At 41.9% G+C, this 18,971-nt stretch overlaps 1 protein-coding gene across 1 annotated transcript; it reads right to left on the bottom strand.

The window, feature by feature from the left end:
* Positions 1 to 1,300: 1,300 nt before the first annotated feature.
* kpna4 (karyopherin alpha 4 (importin alpha 3)) lies at positions 1,301 to 18,961 on the bottom strand. The gene is made up of 17 exons (XM_072668628.1): positions 18,781 to 18,961; positions 13,019 to 13,063; positions 12,652 to 12,741; positions 12,486 to 12,515; positions 11,907 to 11,959; positions 11,391 to 11,486; positions 10,531 to 10,616; positions 9,909 to 9,995; positions 9,040 to 9,209; positions 7,934 to 7,978; positions 7,643 to 7,774; positions 7,015 to 7,143; positions 5,431 to 5,535; positions 4,793 to 4,864; positions 4,538 to 4,700; positions 4,184 to 4,278; positions 1,301 to 3,340 (listed from the first exon to the last, which is right to left on the bottom strand). Exons 1-17 carry the CDS (start codon positions 18,847 to 18,849, stop codon positions 3,242 to 3,244), a joined length of 1,566 nt encoding a protein of 521 aa, XP_072524729.1. The 5' UTR covers positions 18,850 to 18,961; the 3' UTR covers positions 1,301 to 3,241.
* Positions 18,962 to 18,971: the final 10 nt, after the last annotated feature.

Below are 18,971 nucleotides of genomic sequence, written 5' to 3'. Positions count from 1 at the left end.
TAGATTCCGTATTTTCTTCCAATTTGCTCTGATTGAACTGGAAAACGGAAAAATCTAAAAGTCTGAAAGGTAAAATGTCTTTGAGCTGTGCAGCAGTGGAAGAACGGAGCCCTCTCGAATGATGGATGGTGCTCCATCCAGTACTTTTGGAACAAGTTGGGGAGGTGACCATCCAACACCCTGACCTCAATAACTCCAGCTCTGGTCACTGCATGTAATCAAACCCCCACAGCAATGCTCCACCAACATCTAGTAGAAAGCCTGTAGTGTTACTCCAACAAAGCAGGATATACATATTTCTTTTATTATTATAATGCTTTAACAAAATCCATGAATGAGCAAGCGTCCCAATACTTTTGTCCATATTGTCTTTTACTTTTTTTTTGTCCTTTGGCCAAAACACCATCCTGAAACATGAGATTTTCATGAGTGTTCTTGATCAGCCAGTGTAACGTATAAAAACTGCTGTACGCAGGTTATTGCCTACCGAGGCCCACCACCTCCACCTCCATCTCGGTAATAAAACACAGCAGCAGGTATGGTTTCAATATTTATTTCATCAAAGAAACTTAGCCCGTAGTCTATGATCAACAGGTTAAGCAGACCATCTAACTCCAATGTTTTTGTCCCCGTCTTCTTTTGAAACCACATCTCCGCTAACAAGGAATGCTGTAAATAGACCCTATGTCCAACAGAAGGTTATGAGCACAAAGAGTAATCCATCTCTACAGTTTCTGAAAGTTCAACACAAAAAAGAAAGGAAAACGGCTCTAAGGGAATAAGGACAGAAGGATGTACTCGAGAACAGCACTTTTGTTCATGCATCTTTTTTTTGTTTGTTTGTTTTTGTGTTTTTTCTTCTTCTTCTTCTTTTTCCACGGGTCTTTTTTTTTTGTGCTCTAGAAAGAAGGCACCGCACAACAGTCTGCGAGCCACCAGAGACTTGAGGGAGCTGGATTATCACACTATGAAAAACATCTCTCCCAATAATAGGAACACCCCAAAATAAGAGGCAGGTCATTTTATTTCAAATCATTGAAACTACTGTGAAGACTCGTCCTCCCCTAATGTGGCTCAACAATAATTAATGACTATCTTATCTACATAGATATCCCCCAACCCCCCGCCCCATCCCTCCCCTCAAAAAAAAAAAAAAAAAAAAAAAAAAAAAAAGTTGAAATCAGATTGTATATGTTTATGCATATAGTTAGTTGATGGTGCTGGCATGTCTGTTATAGAAATCCACGCCCCACTGTACAACTTTAGGCTGTGTGTGTGTGTGTGTGTGTGTGTGAGAGAGAAACAGTTTAAAAATTAAACTCCCGTAGGTAGTTTAGGAAAGAGAAGGAAGAAGGCTTGGGGGGGTGGGTGGTGGTTTAGACATGTAACAGTAGTTTACTAAGGATATTAATATTTAAAAAAAAAAAAAAAAAAAGCCCAAACAAAAACAACAAAAATACATGACATTGGTGCGCACGCACGCACACACACACACACCCCAAAACTAAAACCCCCTAAAACTATGCTGTAGTTCGGTACATGCAAAGGTCGTGTTTCGTGATGTTGCCTTGTTTGCGCCACCGTTGTTGTGTTTTATGGTTTTTTTAAAAAACAAAGTATCATTCGCCCCCATGTAAGTGGTCTGAACGCTCACAGCTATGGCAACAGCGCAGAAGCTTCATGAAGAAAAAAAAAAGGTGAATAAAAGATGAATAAAAAAAGAAAATCATGCAGAGATCATCATCATCATCATCATCTGATGGAAGATGGAACAGCATCAAACTAACCTTAGTCTCAAAAACAAGGTAAAACTACAGTGATGTGTGTAAAAGGGGAGGGGAAAGGAGGGAAGGGAGGGGTAAATCGCTCAGTTCTAAGCAAGCAATGAAAATATAACCTGAAGCTAAAAAAAAAAAAAAAAAAAAAAAAAGTAAAACACTGGAGACTAAAAGCAAAACCCAAAAGCTACAGAGCGCATCTCTCCCCCCCCCTCATTTGTTTAATTTCTTTACAGGATGGCCCTCTGTTACTCCACCCAATAGCTCAAGTCCAGTGTCGTCGATTGCAAACAGAAACCCGCCAAAAATCCAAAACAAAAGAGAATGATTATTGTCAATTCTTCAGATCACTGTTGGTTGTTATTCTTCGTGAAGATTTTTTTTTATTTTTAATTTTTTTTTGTTTGAATCATCAGATCAGATCAGCCTCTTTTCCTCCAGGCTGGTAAACTCCACCCCCTGCTCCCTTTCCTTCGTCTGAATTTTCCCAACATTTGTTGCTTTGCTTTTCGCTCCTTTCAGTATTCCGATGCCTCGCACACACGCTCGCCAGTCAGTCACGCGGTTTTTCTTTGTTTTTGTTTTGTGTTTTTTATCATCATCTTCATCTTCTTCAACCCCACCCACCCACACACATACACCCAACCACACACACCCATTCGTCCTCTCAACTTGCACACGTAGCGCACAGTCTGGCGCCCGGCGGACAGCGTGGAGATCCGCGCGGCCCGGTGCGCCAAAAGTTAAAGATTCCCTCAGTCCGGAGGAGATGAGCCCCGCCTCCTCGGCACCGAGTCCAGACATTCATTCGCCAAACGGCCCACTCACACACACCTCTCGCAGCGTGGCCCATTGCGGGGAGAGGGGCCGGCCGTGGATGACTCCTCCCACTCCTCGGAACCTCTCAAATGTGATATGGTTCGTCTGTTTGTTTGTTTTCGTTGTTTTGTTTATTCATATTCAGAGGTTCTGCATCTGTTTGTGTCTTTTCCTCCAATTGCTAGTTGAGTTTGCGATGTCTCGGTTCTCCTCCGCGTTGGCGGGACATCGTTTGGTTTTCGGTTCGCTTGTTGAGCTTGCTCACTCGCTCGCTCGTTCGCTGTTCTCGTTGTTTTAGGTAGACACGTTCTGATGTTTTGTGAAGTTCCACGAAATGTTCTCTGAACGCATTCAGTGTAAGATGGTCGTGTTTTGCAACATATAGTAGCCACTCACTCTCACTCGCACCCACTCGCCATCACAAACTTCATTTGGACTGGATCCTCCAGGATTGCCAAACGAAATCCACACAATTTCTCTTGGATTAAGATGCAGCCATGGATCCCATGAGCCAAGCACAATGGATCTAATTTCTCACACTCTCTCGCGCGCGCTTCTCTTTCTCTCCTAATTAAATTTTTTTTGTATATGTTGAACAGAGTGCTGCATCACAAACAAAACTCTGGATTTCTCACGACGCCCTTCTAGAACTGGAACCCCTCTGCTGGCACGTTGGCTGACGAATTGAACCCATATGTCCCGCCTTGAATAGCCTCTGGAACCAGGCTCGAGTCTTCATCGATCTGAAAAGAGACAGCACAGTTATGTTGAGCCATGGCTGCTTTATTAAGTGAGATTAAAGCAATTTAAGAGGCTTATTTAGAGCTGCACAACCTCGACATGCATTAATAAGCCACTTTTCCAATTGCATTATTTTATTTATTTTTGGTTAAGCCCTATTCAGACGGGATTAGCATTACATGGGGGAGGTGGAGATGTAATTTTACTACAGGACTGAGATGGGAGTGGCTACTCAATCTACTACGCACTGCCGTCAGTCAGTGATAACCCACTGATGATAATCACTGAAACACTAGTATAGAAATTAGCAGCTGTATGTTCCTACCACATATGTAGGCTACAGGAGCCTCTGAGCACCCTTTGCTTGGTCTTCTGGATCTGACTGACGTATCTGAGCCATACAGACGAAACTAAACACCTCCACCAGCTAATCCATATTGAGAAAAGCTGCAATGAACTCCACTTTGCACGGGATATGAAGGAATATTTACCCACATGTTGATTCACACTGGACTAAAATAACCTGGGCTTGATTTTATGGCTTGTTTTGCAAACGGTAGAAGGCACCAGGATCTTTACTGATGTGCGAGCGCACGGCCTGTGAAAATTGACGCAGCGCAGCATTCGGACGGGACTAAATAATAAATAACTAATAATAAAATTACCTTCTCCTCCCCATGTAAAACCAATCCTGTCCCAAAAGGGCTTAATTCAGTGTGTGGAAGTGATCTTTTAATTTGAGGAACGGAAGTACTTTAAAATCATCCCTAAATCCCTTAAATTCTGTACATTTTAATAATAACATGAACTTCGGCGCCTTTAAATTCACAAAGGACAAAACTCACATCATCAGATGAGAAGAACTGATCAATAATTTCGTAAGCCAGTTTGTAAATGTCCTCGTTTTCGTGGTTCTGCAGATGTTCGATTTTCTCCAAGCCTGAAAAAAGAGACAAGATGGAGGACAAATAACATTAAACATGCAAAACTAACCAAACATGGAAACGTTTCCAAAAATCACAGTATTAAGATCTTCAAATCCAGCCCTGGTTATGAAATAAATTCTCAGGGAATCTCCATTTGTGGCCCCCTTCAGTTAAACTCTACTGGAGCTGGCTAAAGACTACCGCACACTGCAATAACTACCCCCCCCCCCCAATAAACAACAAAGGCACACTACTAGGCCACTCCTCCCTCACCTCCACATTCTTCAATCAGGTTGGCAATGGTCTCTGCCTCGTCGTCTGCCATTTTGAGAATATTGCTCAGTCCATCTAGGACCACCTGCACCACCTGCGCGTCCTTCACAGTCAGCAGATTGCAGAAGGGAGGGATGACCTGCTGCTGGATCAGGTAGGCCACCTAGAAGTCACAGTTCATAGCATGTCACTTCTTGAAATACTCCGAACACCCAAAAAGGAAACCGTGTCGACGTAAGAGGCTGAAAGTCTTACCTGATCTTTTCGGCCACTTATTGTGAGGTTGCTGATGGCCCAGGCTGCCTCTTTCTGAGTGCCAAAATCTCCCTGTAAAAGCACATCTGTGATTAGACCTTTAAATTATCCTGAGAAAAACTGAGAAAAGGAAAAGGGAAAGCTTTTGGTCAGCATCAGTACGTCTGAACTGTAAAAGCCCTGTTTTCTTTTATTCAATAGAAAACTGACCAGTCAGTGATCTGACATCGATTCCAACCAACTATCAGGTGCACTCTGCAGGTTTGAGCTAAACGGCTCCAGTGGTATTAAACAGCTGCAGTTATGCCATCCTATCCATCTCTGCAGTTGCAGATGTTAAACCAGACAAAAATCTACAAAAATCTAATAATTATTCATTTAATAAAAATAAAAAAGATAAAAAAAGTTTATTAATATATAGCATATATTATAATAAGTATATATTTAAATACACAAGTCCAATCACTTTATTATATATATGGCTTTTTAAGCCCAGTATTGGTCAAAATGTCCAAAAGAAGTGGCCAATTACAGTATAATTAAAACTAAAAAGTACCAAACCAGTTAAATCATACAGCCTCCAAATCCCTGGGGTAATGAACTGAATAAAATAGACATGCAGAGAGAGAATAGGGCACCTTGTCAAGCAGAAGAATGATCATGGGCACCAGGCTGGCATCAATGACTGCCTGGACCTGCTGCTGGTTCCCAGCTGTGATGTTGGACAGGAACCACACTGCCTCCTGTAAGAGTGAAGTCCAGAGAGAGAGAGAGAGTCACTGCACTGCAAAACTCACAGTCTCAGTTAACACACATTATATATATATATATATATATATATATATATATATATATATATATATATATATATATATATATATATATATATATATATATATGACATGATTGTGCAGTTTTTCTATAAAGGGCTCAGTCTGTACTGCACTTAGAAAGAAGGCTTGCGGCACAGCCTGTGTTGGATCAGACTCCAGGGAACTGTGGAAGGAGCCACAGCCCCTGGCTGAGACAGCAGCACTGACAGATCTGGGAACAGGGGCGGTTCTGAGGCTTTAATCATCGGCCCAATCACGGAGTAGCCTCTATTCGAGAGTGAAGGGCCTCAGATGCACTCCTTTTTCTGCACCGACTCAGTGGTGGTCTTTAGCACCCCTATTCACCAGATGAGACACTTAACACGCTCACACACACAAACACACAATACCCTATTCTATACCCCCCCCCCCCTTTAACCGTATTCATCTGTGAATAATTTGAATAATAATGATATAAACCCTAAAGCTTCATTTCTAAGCTTCCTTCCTTGGCAGATCTTCATCCACGGCGTTGGACCTCTTCTGTGGTCATTACAGTGCACTAAGCCGAGTTGATAACCATACACACACACACCATACACACAAGTGCTGAGTCTCAACTATCATCATATCCAACACTACCTGTATCAAGCCTTCAGCAGACGTGTGTGCAAGGACTCTAGCACTGTAGGACAGTATCAGCATGGTCAAACATGTACATACATTAAACCCAGACACAAACATCATAGCATTTTCTGAGGCAGAACTAGTGTACAAGCTATGCCTTATGGACAAAAGTATTGGGACACTTACATATCACACCTACAGGAGCTTTTAGGACATCCCGTTCTAAACCCATAGGCATTAAAATGGAGCTCTAACAGCTGCAGATCTGAAGCGCTGCAGTTATGGAGTCAGTTGGAGGCTTTTCTGCACTCTGCCCTGGCCCCGCTCTGTAACTTTACGTGGTCTGACAGACACTCGGTGGCTGAACTGCTCTGTGTGGTTCCTCCTAAACGCTTCCACCGTTCAATAATAACCACAGCTGATGGAGGAAGATCTCACAGCTGATGGAGGAAGATCTAGGGGGGAGGAAATAATTTCACCAGCTGACTTGTTGTTGTTGGTGCAGCGGTGTCTCCTATTACATACAGAACCATGCTGGAGTTCAGTGAGCTCTTTAGAACCTCCTGTTCTTTCACTGATGTGTGTAAGAAAGGCAGACTGCAGGGCTAGGGGCTTGATTGCCACAACTGTGGCAATGAGACTGAATGGAACACCTGAAAATCAATGATTTATAGATGTGTCCCAAAACTTTTGTCCATATACATGCACAAGTTGTATAGGAAAAACCACTGTTTTTCCCCCTGTAACAAAAAAACTTTGTGACTGGAATGTATGTTTGGATACCTTGTTGATTTTCTCCTTAGGGTGCGTGAGGAGGGCCGGGAAGTGGCCCAGGGCATCACAGTTCAGCACCACCTGGGTCTGTTCATCCGTGCCGGTCACAATGTTCCCCACTGCTCGCAGCGCTGCCGTCTGCCAGAAGAACAAATAACCTCATGAGTGGCTTTGAGAACACTTGCACACAGTTTCAAACTTTCCGAAATACTGCACTTCTCCAATCATTAGACTGCTCATGAAAATATAGGATAACGACCTCCTGAAATGAGAATAAGAAGGTCTGCCAAGTGTTTCTAAAACTCTCTGAACTCCAAAGAAACCTTCTGAAACACTGCAAAACAATGAGCCTTCATTTCACGGTAAGGTAGACTGTGTAGAAATGAGGCGTTGGACCAAACAGACGGAACTCAGTCTGTTAATACACTCACTGGCCGCTTCTCCGCTGCAGGACCGAACGGCTCTGAGCATGGAGGGTAACTCCTTAACTGGCAATACAGCTGGATGCAAGGACAGCATACAACTGCATACGACTGACATATGTCATCTAATCAAACCTATACAGTTAGAGCTATAACCTCTTTACCCTCAGATGGAAGATAATGTTGACGTTACTGAACAGTGTGCCGTGGCTGACCTGAACTTTGACTTCCTGGTGGCTGAGGAGAGGCACCAGGTGAGGGACGATGCCGGAGTCGATGACCATCTGGATCTGCTCGTTTCCAGCGTCGGTCAGGTAAGAGAGAGCCCACACCGTGTCGACCAGGATCTGCCCAGACACAACACACAGCCTAACTCACTCTCAGCTCACAGCCCACAGCCATGCCCACTCTTCACTCATGTAGCCATTCACGTACATGTTCACAAGGGAGAAGTTAGTGTCATTGGCATGTATGCTTTTCTGGAAATGCTGCGAGACAAAACTTACATTCACATCCGTGTGATGAATCAGGACGCACAGGGCTGGCAGAATCTGTGCGACAGAGAAACGGGAGATAACATGATTTAAAATAAATAAATAAATAAAAAACAAACCACCACCACAGAATTATTCAGAATTACTGGAGCCTGCAGTTACGTCCTGCATAAAGAACTGGATGGCCTCCAGAGCAAATTTCTTTAGCATAGCACTTTTATCTCTTAAGCAAAGCTTAATCCCTAATTAGTTTGTATTTGCAAAGCCTACATTATGTGCTGCAGTAAAGCAGGGCTGTTGCAATTACTCAGTTCTAAAATGGAAAAAGTCAATAATTAAAATGTACTCTGTGAATAGGCAATGAGCATTTGGCAACAGCGCACGATGATAATGCACATTTGACATTTTCCAAATACAGTAAGAAACCAATAGAGCCAGACAGAAACTCACTCATACACACTTATCCACCGTGTGTGTATGATCCGTTATTGTTTTACCCAGTTTTGCCTTTTTTTTTTTTTTTTTTTAATAAATAAATAAATGTGATTCATCTAATGATGCACAGAGCAACCCAACCGGACAGTGACCAGCCATAGCAAGTGCAGGATTCTGTACCTGCTCACATTTACTTCACTTGTGCACCACAAGAGGGCGCCAGCGGCACAAAGCCACGCACACACCATGGCTGTGACTGAAATGGCTCCCTATAGACCTCTCTCACAGTCACTGGGTCATCCTCCTTAACAGAGCGATCACCAGTCTTCACTATTCCTCTTTATTGTGCTTTAGCACAGCCAACCAGAGGGCAGTTAACATGTCTGGACATCCCTCCAAAACTAATTAAATTAATAGTAGTAGTAGTAATAATAATAATAATAATAATAATATATTAGTATCTGTATCACAGGGTTTGCATTCTCTAATTTATCATCTTCAATAAACCAACCAATTAATCAATAAAAAACTAAATCGTGATCAGCCAGTCATATGTTTAAAAAAAGGAATTACAAATGGTCACTGCATTCGGTGCATCTTTATATCGATTACTATTATTATGATTTGCTTTACAGTACAGCAATCAAAAACAACCATCTGACTGCAGCTGATCAAACACACACCTCCTGAATGGTCTCCATTGGTGGAGGGGGGTCCTTGTGGCGGCAGAGATTAACCATGACCCAGGTGACATTGCGCAGGAAGGTGATGGGGATGGAGGGGCTGATGAAGGACAGCAATGGTTTCACCACACCAAGGCTGATCACATAGTCTCTGCACTGGGGACCATCACCTGGAAAAACATCACATTACAACCATCAACTCACTGTGATTTACACATCACACCCACTAGGTTCCTACAGAAAGTGGTGGTGGTTCTCCATCACTGTGTTCATTAGAACATCTCCAAAGCTCTGTTCTTTAGACTAGCTCACAGACAAGATCTCACTACTTTCTTCAGAATGAGAAGCTCTCGTTTCTCCTTTTCATCTGTTCTGATGAGATCTGGAGCTTCTACAGTAAAAACTCTCATTGCTAAGAGACGGGGGGGGTAGAATGACGGGATTAGAGGCTGAATGACGGGATTAGACTAAAATCCTCAAACCAAAACAGTGGTGTCTTAATTAAATACATATCATAAACCAATCCCCACCCCTGAGGCGATGTGATCTGACTTCTTTTATACTTATTATTTGACAGCTGCATGCCTGAAATTGAGAGTCTTGGCCAAACACTGATGGTGGTAGGGGTGATCAAGTTAGGGCTGGGCAATATGACGATGTTATCATTCATTAGGCCAATATGTTTTTTCTGAATATATGAAGGTCAGTACTTAAAGAACACTGATCAACTGCAGGGTAAATGGGTTTAGAGCAGTGTGTAAAATTACCAGACAATAAAATCTTTAAAAATGATCAATTTTGAAAAACAATGAAAGTAGTCCTACTAAATTTAGCTCATCACTCATCCCTGGGTTAAAGTAATCACTCACCAATGATATTTCCCAGTGCCCAGACCGCTTGTTCGCACACATTCTGATGGGGAGAGTGGAGCAGCCTTAGGAACAGAGGAACTGCATCTGTGCACACACACACACACACACACACACACACACACACACACACAGTTGACAGGATGACTCAGACATTTCTCCTTCTCACAGTGATGACTCACTAGCAGGCTGGCACTGTGGTCAGCAGGCCCGCTTTCTTAATTCCCAAGAGTGGGAGCTGTTCTCTGCATACCATTTCACTGCTGACAGCCCACAAGCCTCATAACTCGGCTCAGAATTATATGCCGCTATCGACCTGCCTACTGAACACTCCGCTTGTGCCTTGAGTGGAGTGTCCGCACTCCATTCAACAAAGGGGTGAATGACTTCTAACTAAAAGGATCAGATGAACGCTACCTCTACTGCATCCAGCTTTCCACATTCTTGGCATCTAAAATGCTGCTACGGTTTGGCAGACTAATGATCTGTTAATTCATGCAACGTGCAACTTACAGTAATGTATGAACACAGAAGGGTCCAGACCCCAGATATTAAAATACACCATAATATTGTATAACACAACGCATTAAAAATGTGTGTAAATCCTTGACTGGACACTTACTGGACTGCACCACTGCCTGTGTCTGCTCAGAGGTTCCTGAAGCAATGTTGGTCAAAGCCCAGGCTGCCTCGAACTGGAGAGAGGGGCTACAAATAAATAAATAAATCAAATCAAATCAGAATGCTCACAGACACACATGGCAGATGTGCAAGGCAACACTATTGGCAACATCGTATTACAATACAGCAGTTATGATTCAGCATATTGTGATTCTGTAAGCAAGACGATGTCCTGCGATACTGCAATTTTTAAATCATTTTTTTCTTAGTAAAATGGTCATCGTATAAAACACCGTCACCAACGTTGACTTTGTAGCCAATCAGAACAGTGGGATCTGAAGACAGATTACAGCACTGCCATCTTGTGGTCAAGGTTTAAACACAACACTAAATGAACCACTGCCTGACACCAAGCTTTACATCTAAACTATTCATTAATAATCAATACTGTGTTCCTGAGAATCCATACAGGATTGATACACATCACAATACTTGATATTTGATATTATAATTACACTCCTATACAGCACTGCGCTCACTGAAAGAAACAGTTTTAAAAAAAATTAATAAATAAAACCACAATTTGTGGAAATTTGGGAGATTATATACTTTTGTTTAAATGTTTATTAATTTAAGTGTTACTTCTTCCATTTCTAACAACTTTAAGAAACGGTCTGTCTATTTTCCATATTTAAGAAAATCCCCACATTTGATTCGCAACATGTATTTATTTAACGAATGCTTTGAGAGCTACAGTATTTGGTGAGTCACACTGAAAAGGAATTTGATGACTGCTGTTAAACTGTTTTATGATCTCAAATAATGAAAAATAAATAAAAAAATAAAAATATTTAGTCTTACTTGTCATCTCGATCCAGGCAGTGCACAAGAATGGGCAGAATCCCAGACTTTATCAAGTCGTCTATCGGAGGGTTGCGGTCACTTGAGAGCAGTTTCCTACAAAGAAACCAAGAATCAAATATTTCCAAACGCTGCAAAGACAAATCATACAATCAGACATGCACACCTAATCAAAGGGGAAGAGCACAGCTAAAAAGATCTGAAAGCGTCTCAACAGACAAGCCTGACGCTTAACACCGTGTTCTACTGGGGTACTGGTTTTACTACTCATTCCAGCATCACCAGCGAAAAAAAAAAAAAAAAAAAAAAAAATCCCTGCTGTTTCGCAACACCGCCCATCTCACAGCAGCAGCTGCACATAGCAGAGTCACACGCAGCCGTATCGCAGAAGACGTGAGCAGCCTGCCCTTACAAAACATTCCATAGGTGCTTTGGAAAATCTGCATGGAATTCTTAGGCGTCGGTCAGAATGGTAACAGATCTGAGGTGAGAGGTGCCTCTGCAGGTGTAGCTTACCTGGCTGCCTGCACTGCACTCAGCTGAATGCCCTGGTTGTCACTGGTAGCGTTCTGAAACCAAGGTCAATGAAAACACAATGAGGAACACAGCAGACAAACACGCAGGAGGGTCGGACACAGCGCTCTGGGTCACTGCAACAGTGCGTTAGGGGGTCGAAAAATACCTACACTGGGCAATAATGCACACAGGTGCTGGCTGATATATGTGTCTATAACGTAGGACAGAGTGAAATGACCAAAATTATTATTATTATTTTTAGTCTGGCAATTTCATAGTACGTCACAGTATGTTTATTTATTTGTTAATTTATTTATTTTGAATGGCTGGGATTTTATTTGGTAAAATTTAATACATTTTTAATGGCATCACCCAACAAAATGCACTGTATGGAAAAAAGTATTGGGACACCTACTAATTATTATTATTCACTGTAACTTAATTTTACATGCTAATTGTATGTATTGCAGGGTAGATCATGTAAACTAGATGCTTTACAAACATCACAAACAATGCACTTTATCCAGTCAGCAAGTTCAGGGAAACCATTGAAAGCTACAAGACTCCAGTCCCACTCACCTGAACTATTGCTTCCAACGAGGTGTTTTGCTGTAAATAAAGCAGAAAACAGGATAAGCTCACTTTAGTTCATTGCACTTATTGTGAAAGATGCATAGCTGATAGCAGTGAATAAGAATACACACTTTACACATGCGTATAGTGGAAAGGAAAGCGGGGCTCTTACCGTTCTGAAATCTCCATCAACGTCCGAGTCGTCGCAGATGTCCTCATGCGGCACGTTTCTCCTCTTCAGGAGGTGTTCGTCCCTTTTATTCTAAGAGACGTTGCACAGGGTCAGTGATTTACCCACTCTCCCCCCAGTACCCCTTACAATGCAGGTCTAGCGTGCTAATGGGCTGATCGTTAAATAGCATCAGAACATCTGGTGGTAATGGAAATAAACCACATGCTCCTCATGAGTTTAATTCATGAGTAAAATCTAATGCTAGCACTAAGATCTCTCTGTATTGTTCATCTCATTAGTAATGAAAGTTTCATTAACTACCAACAACAATCAAGAGCTCTGACAAAGAAAGAGAATCTGCACTTACCTTTCTCAGTTCAACCACCACCTCTGTTCGCTGTCTTCTCATAGTCTGAGGAAGAGAGAGCAAAAACATTTCAGCGCACAGAGAAAGGAAATCATTTAAATACCGCGGTGTTCAGAGCGCCAGCTGCTGTCCTCAAGGCGTCGCCGTTAGAAGAATCAGAATCTCTTTATTTCACCAAGTATGTTACACATACAAGGAATTTGTCTTGGTGAGAGCAACACGTATGACAAGTAACAAAAAACACAGAACACAGTCTTAAACTAAAGGAAAATGACACTAAACAATAAATAGGGTAGGGGATAAATTAAAAAAGTAAAAAGTACTAAAGGTAATAAAGAGCTGAAAATATATTTACAGAAAAGAATATCTGTACAGGTGTGCAAAAAAGGTTAACGCCCGGCTGCAGCAGCAGCAGCAGTGCAGACGCTCTCAGGAGGTAAATAAAGGAGTTGGAGCTATTTTACAGTGGAACCCGAAAACAGACCATAATATCTGACCCATAATATCTGAACCACTCGGTTTTTGGACCGGCGGGAGAACCGGAGAACCGCTCACTCGCCTTCCTCTGTTTATAAACCAGCGCTAAAGGACCCAATCACACACACAGCACATTCCCCCACTATAAACACACAGTTCTTACACACCAGTAGACCAACAACCACAGAAACCAGTCCAGAGTGTGTACCACTACTCACAGGAAGTGATTAGACTGGAGCTGGAAGCTGATCAGGGAGGAGAGTCAGACTGGATTATAAGATATAAAACACTATAAAACATAATTTTAAGAAAAGTCTAAATCAGTCAGCCCAGAAAGTCTGAAACTGATACTGAAAATAAAAGGATTTTACTGAACCGACTAATCAGCAGCTCATCTGATCTAAACTGTGGGGTTTAGACCACAAGCATCACCAATATCAGTGAGGGAGTCCTAAGCACTCAACCCATGTAGGTCCAAAATCCTCCTTATTAAATCTTTAAATTTAAACTGGTGTGTAATGTCCTGATTTTGAATAAAAGGCATAAAATATGACCTTATTAATGATCCAAGCTGCATTTCATGTGACCCTACCTAATAATGGACACATGACATTTCCTAAGAGCCTGCAAACAATACAATAGATTTCTACAAAAAAAAAAACCCTGATATGATGCATTTTTGAAGTAATTCTGTTACATGTGGCTTCTGTTGAGTGAAGAGCAGATTGCTGTGCAGATTAAACCCAAGACAAACGTGAGTTTTATAAGCCACAGTATTCTGGCTTCTTTTTAAGGATGCGCTGTATGTTGTAGGAAGTCAAATAAGTCAAGTCAAATTTATTTGTGTAGCTTTTTACAACTGTTGTCGTCACAAAGGAGCTTTACATAATTAGTAATTAGTAAAAGAGGGACAAAAAAAGAAGTAACGCAAGAAGACATGAAGGATCCGAGACCCCCAGTGAGCCCCAACGGCGACAGTGGCAAGGAGAACCTCCCTCAGAGCTGGAGGAAGAAACCTTGGGAGGAACCAAGACTCACAAGGGGGACCCGACCCGTCCTCCTCTGATCAGAACTAATAATAAATTATTGATAAAAGTTACTAAACTATCTACACTGTTAAACTGCTCTGATCATAATCATAATATATTAAACATGGTGTAGATAGTTAATAGTGTCAGATTTGATGAACGCTGTTGCTTGAGCATTAGAAAATTGACATTACTGACTTGCAGAGAATACTCCAAGACCATGTGAGAAAAAGTAAGGCTCATCTCCTTTATTTTTGTGATGGAAATGCACAAAATTCACATTACTGGAAAATAATTACAGTTAGTGAAAATTCTAACAATCATGAAATTCTGGAATGGTCTTATTTGTCCTAATTACAATAATATTCCAAGTTAGGACACAGACTAAATGACAGATTTGGTTAATGTTACCTCTCGTCTCTGCAATCAATAACTGTCTAGGGCAGATAGATAGGCGGCCACTGGCCAGACACCCTCCTTGCTCATTTCAGTAAAGTAACCCTCACTCAGGCATTCGGTCACGGCCAAACAGAGAAAGGCTCTTCTAGGCCGGCTCACCAGGCAGTCCGGCAAAAAAAAAAACAACAGGATGAGTCTGGAGACCCTTTCCCCCCGCCCTAGCTTCTCATGGCACTCAAAACCTGGAATCCTGACTGTGTGACAGACAACACAACGGGTGCTGAGATGATCAATTTGCGCCAGGACTTGGCTTTGAATATGCCTGAAATGACAGATGGCACACTGAGGGAATGGACTTATTAGGACGGTACGCTGCATTTTCCTGTTTTCTGTAAAAGCTTTTACAGAGTTTACTGCTTTGTTTTGTGTGTTTTTTTTTTATCATATTTGCTTAAAACACTTATTTTATGATCCTGACAGACTTCAGGAAGCAAAGTTTTAGATCAATGTTTCATAAATGTTTGGTCTATAGATAGAAAAGCAAATCCACTTCAAGAAAAATCAAAAGCTGTGTACTTTTCCCAGGTTGAGCAATAAAACATTGGTCTGTACAGGAAGAACCCAATCTGAGAAATATCTGGGCGTGGCCCTATAACAGTTAATTGACGACCCCCTGTCCACTTCTCTTCTAGGAGGGGTCATATTTGTAGTTATTTAAACATTATATACACCAAAGTTACACATGTATTTTGCCCCCTTAAAAGCAAGATTATGTAATGAACAGATTTTGGATTTGGGTCCCTTTAAGTTAAGACGCCAATAGAGAATTATGTAAATCATTACACCCCAATCACCATATCAAATGAATTACTTAATATCATAGTAATAACAATAAGGTCTACAGCTGCTTACAGTTTGAAATAATTCTGTTGAGTTTTTAAGGATGTTTTAGCTGTTTAAGTGTGTTTAATTTGTATGTGTGTTTTTGGGTTTACTACAGTGTTCACTCTATACGATCCACCTCCTACTCCGAGTTTTATATTTGAAAGTATACATTTGATGTATGTATTAGTCCAGACTGTTTAAGTGAATCCTATTTGCCACAATTTATTTATTTTACTGAATTAGCAACCCTACAAAGAATAAGTGATACCCTAAGTGACTGACCGTATTAATCTGCCTGACCTTCTGAGTCAAAATTTCAGGACAAATGGAAATGCTCTTAAATAAGCTTTTTTACACTGATTTTAGTGACAGTTCTAAAGAGTTTTTCTTCTGTGAAGTTGATGTACCTAAAAAAACAGAAACTAGCATCATCGGTGCAGCCCTACCTTCAAATTGCAAACACTATTGAGATATATATATATATATATATATATGTTATATTATATTATATTATATTACATATGTGATCATTTACAAGCAGAAATGCTAGGATACTTAAATATAACCCAATCCCACAGTTCACAAACACGTAGAAATCTAATATTCCCTAACGGATCAGGTGGTGTGTGCAGTGTTTACAAGGAGGTGCCAGAAGTAGAGAAACGTGTGAGCTCATGCCCCAGGAAGAGAAGCTGTGAACATCCGTCTGAGCTTTGAGAGCAGGCCAGGCGTCTCAGGAATGTCAGCCTGATCCGTGTCACCACGCTGAAGCGATACCAACACACACACACACACACACACTTGCACACACACTCACATATTTACACATGCATCTGGTGTCACCGTCCTAAATCATGATTCAGAGAATAATGCAGCAAGTCAACAGAGCGGCATCCGCATTTACTAAAGCAGCGAGCAGACGGCCCCGTTACAGACGCACAGGCAGAGCTTAGCGTCTGGGCTGAGCCGCCTATCAAATTCACAAGTCCATTCAGCAGACTGTTTACTGGGATAATAACTCTATGCTTATTATTAAGAAACAAAGCCTCACTGAGCTGCTTGACTGGTCTTGGTGGAGGCAGGTTTCACCACCACCCTGTGCATGTAGTTTAAAGGCTATTAGTACCTCGAGGTGAGCAGAAACGTGATATTTGGAACAGGTGAAACAATACTATAAAGTAAGACTTTATAGAAGTGTTATATAAGTTCTGCTCTTGTATCCAAAAGGTTCAGATATCATGTTCTCATGTTCCTTAAAAAGACGACTGACTAATTAGGCGAGTATGCCTTCGACAGCGGACGTTAGGCCATCTTCTATATCAACATCCAGCAGATTATTATTAGCTGGACTAACCAGGACGACTAACCACCGGCAAGGGCTTCGGTTATGAGCGAATTAACAATGAGATTCAAGCAAATACAACATAAAGATAAAAAAACAGACGACTGCACAATCACATATGCCTAGTTTTTAGTCACAGCTTTAACCCGCTAATTATTTGGAAAGCTTTTGCTTTAGCAGATCTTGTGGAGCCCCACAGGGCTCTATTTTGGGGCCTATGAAACTGCTATGAGATGCTAAACGTGGTTATAACATCCTTACGTCCTTTAAAAGTGTAAAGAAATGATGTGTGGGCTTAATAAATCATACTGAAAGCAATAAGCTCTGTTTTTTTTTTTAATCATAATGTTGAAACTATTGCCAATTATTTGATAAATGTTTGCTTTAGCAGATCTTGGAGTCCCACAGGGCTCTATTTTAGGGCCTATGAAACTGATGCTATCTAAAATAAATACTTTAAAGAGTTAAGAAATGGTGTTCGGGCTTAAATACTGGCTCTAAGGGCTTAAGTGATCATATTTGTCCAAAAAAGGGAATATTATTTGGTATGTTAGTCAAGGGGGGGGTGAAGATACAAAGCCAGTTCCAATGCGTTAGCTAGCCACTGCTGCTAAGCTAAGCCGCTAGACAACCAGCCACCACAAAAACACGAGTCAGGCTTCGACGAGATATCTAGCTACACTAATTATGGCTAATTTGATCATTATAAGTTACAGATCTGTGCATTTTATCCGTGTAATCCTGGAGTATGTGCAACTATCGCCGTAGCCGGCCTGCCCTAGCCTCCAGCCTCGCTGGACCGCCCGGTCGCCCCTATCGGACTCCTCTAGGCCGAGAGAGGAGCTGAGAAGCTAACCGCAGCTTTAAGTGAGTCGTTTTAGACGAACAGCGTTTAAAAGTGTCTTCAGAGCCGATTGATATCCGCTGGGAAAGTGGGGGGTTTATTTTCGACAGGAATTAATGCGATAGCTGCGCTGCTGAGCAAGTTAAATAATGACTCATCCGTCATCCGACGCAGCGCAACTAGCTACTGTTAGCGGCGGCGAATCCAGGTCCAGAAACTGCAAATCCGGCCCGGGGTTTAGTTCCAACCGCCTGGGCAGCTCAGCTGCAGCACGGGCGTCCGTGCAGGCGGAGCGAAGTAAATCCCGGAGTGGACTTTTCCCATCTGGGCCTGGATTCGCCACCATTGACTGTAAGCCTACCCTGCGAGCTATGAAACGGCACAAATAATTAAGAGGAATGTTAACAAATAAATGAAGTGGTGAGAAATGCGTTAGAGACATTTTTAAGTCGTTGTTGGCTGGATTTTAGGACAGGCAGGGAGCGAAGCGCAGAGGGAAGGGCACCGTTAGCCAGCGTGCTATGCTAGCTAACTATGCTAGCTAGCACAAAGTAGCGTTTCCCGTGAAGGCACTCGGTGAATAAAACGAGCCGGTCCACTCCCAGTCTTCATGTTCGACGGTAAAAACATGTACCACTTGCTGCCAAAAAAGCAGGACACATTTGGAGATGCCGTGTAGGACAGAGAGGCCGAAAACGGGGTAAATTGTAAACGACGTCACAGCGCAGTGAGGGAGAAAGCGAGAGAGCGGGGACTCCCATCCGGAGCGCGAATTCACACAACTCACCTCCAAATCCCGACCTTTATTTTTAAAGTTCTTCAGCCTCTGGTTGTCCAGCTTCTCGTTGTCATTCATCTTTGCTGATTTAAGCGAAACAAGATCAAACTAGTTGTTTCTTCTCGGCTCTCCTTCTTCAGCTCAGCCCGTTCGGTCTCGTAGCCACCGGACTATTTTTTTTTTGCTAGCATGTAATGAGC

The sequence above is a fragment of the Salminus brasiliensis genome, chromosome 23 (genome assembly GCF_030463535.1).
Source record: "Salminus brasiliensis chromosome 23, fSalBra1.hap2, whole genome shotgun sequence".
Classification (NCBI taxonomy): domain Eukaryota; kingdom Metazoa; phylum Chordata; class Actinopteri; order Characiformes; family Bryconidae; genus Salminus; species Salminus brasiliensis.
The sequence above is the reverse complement of the archived record's forward strand: the minus strand, read 5'-3'. Positions and strand labels throughout refer to the sequence as shown.

Excerpts from the sequence above, each read along its gene's own strand:
- kpna4 (XM_072668628.1), bottom strand. The coding sequence starts at position 18,849 with ATGAATGACAACGAGAAGCTGGACAACCAGAGGCTGAAGAACTTTAAA. Across the intron at positions 7,979-9,039 it reads CAATGGAGACCATTCAGGAG|ATTCTGCCAGCCCTGTGCGT; the intron begins GTGTGTGTTTGA and ends TCTGTCGCACAG. Across the intron at positions 7,144-7,642 it reads ACCAGGAAGTCAAAGTTCAG|ACGGCAGCGCTGCGAGCAGT; the intron begins GTCAGCCACGGC and ends TTCTTCTGGCAG.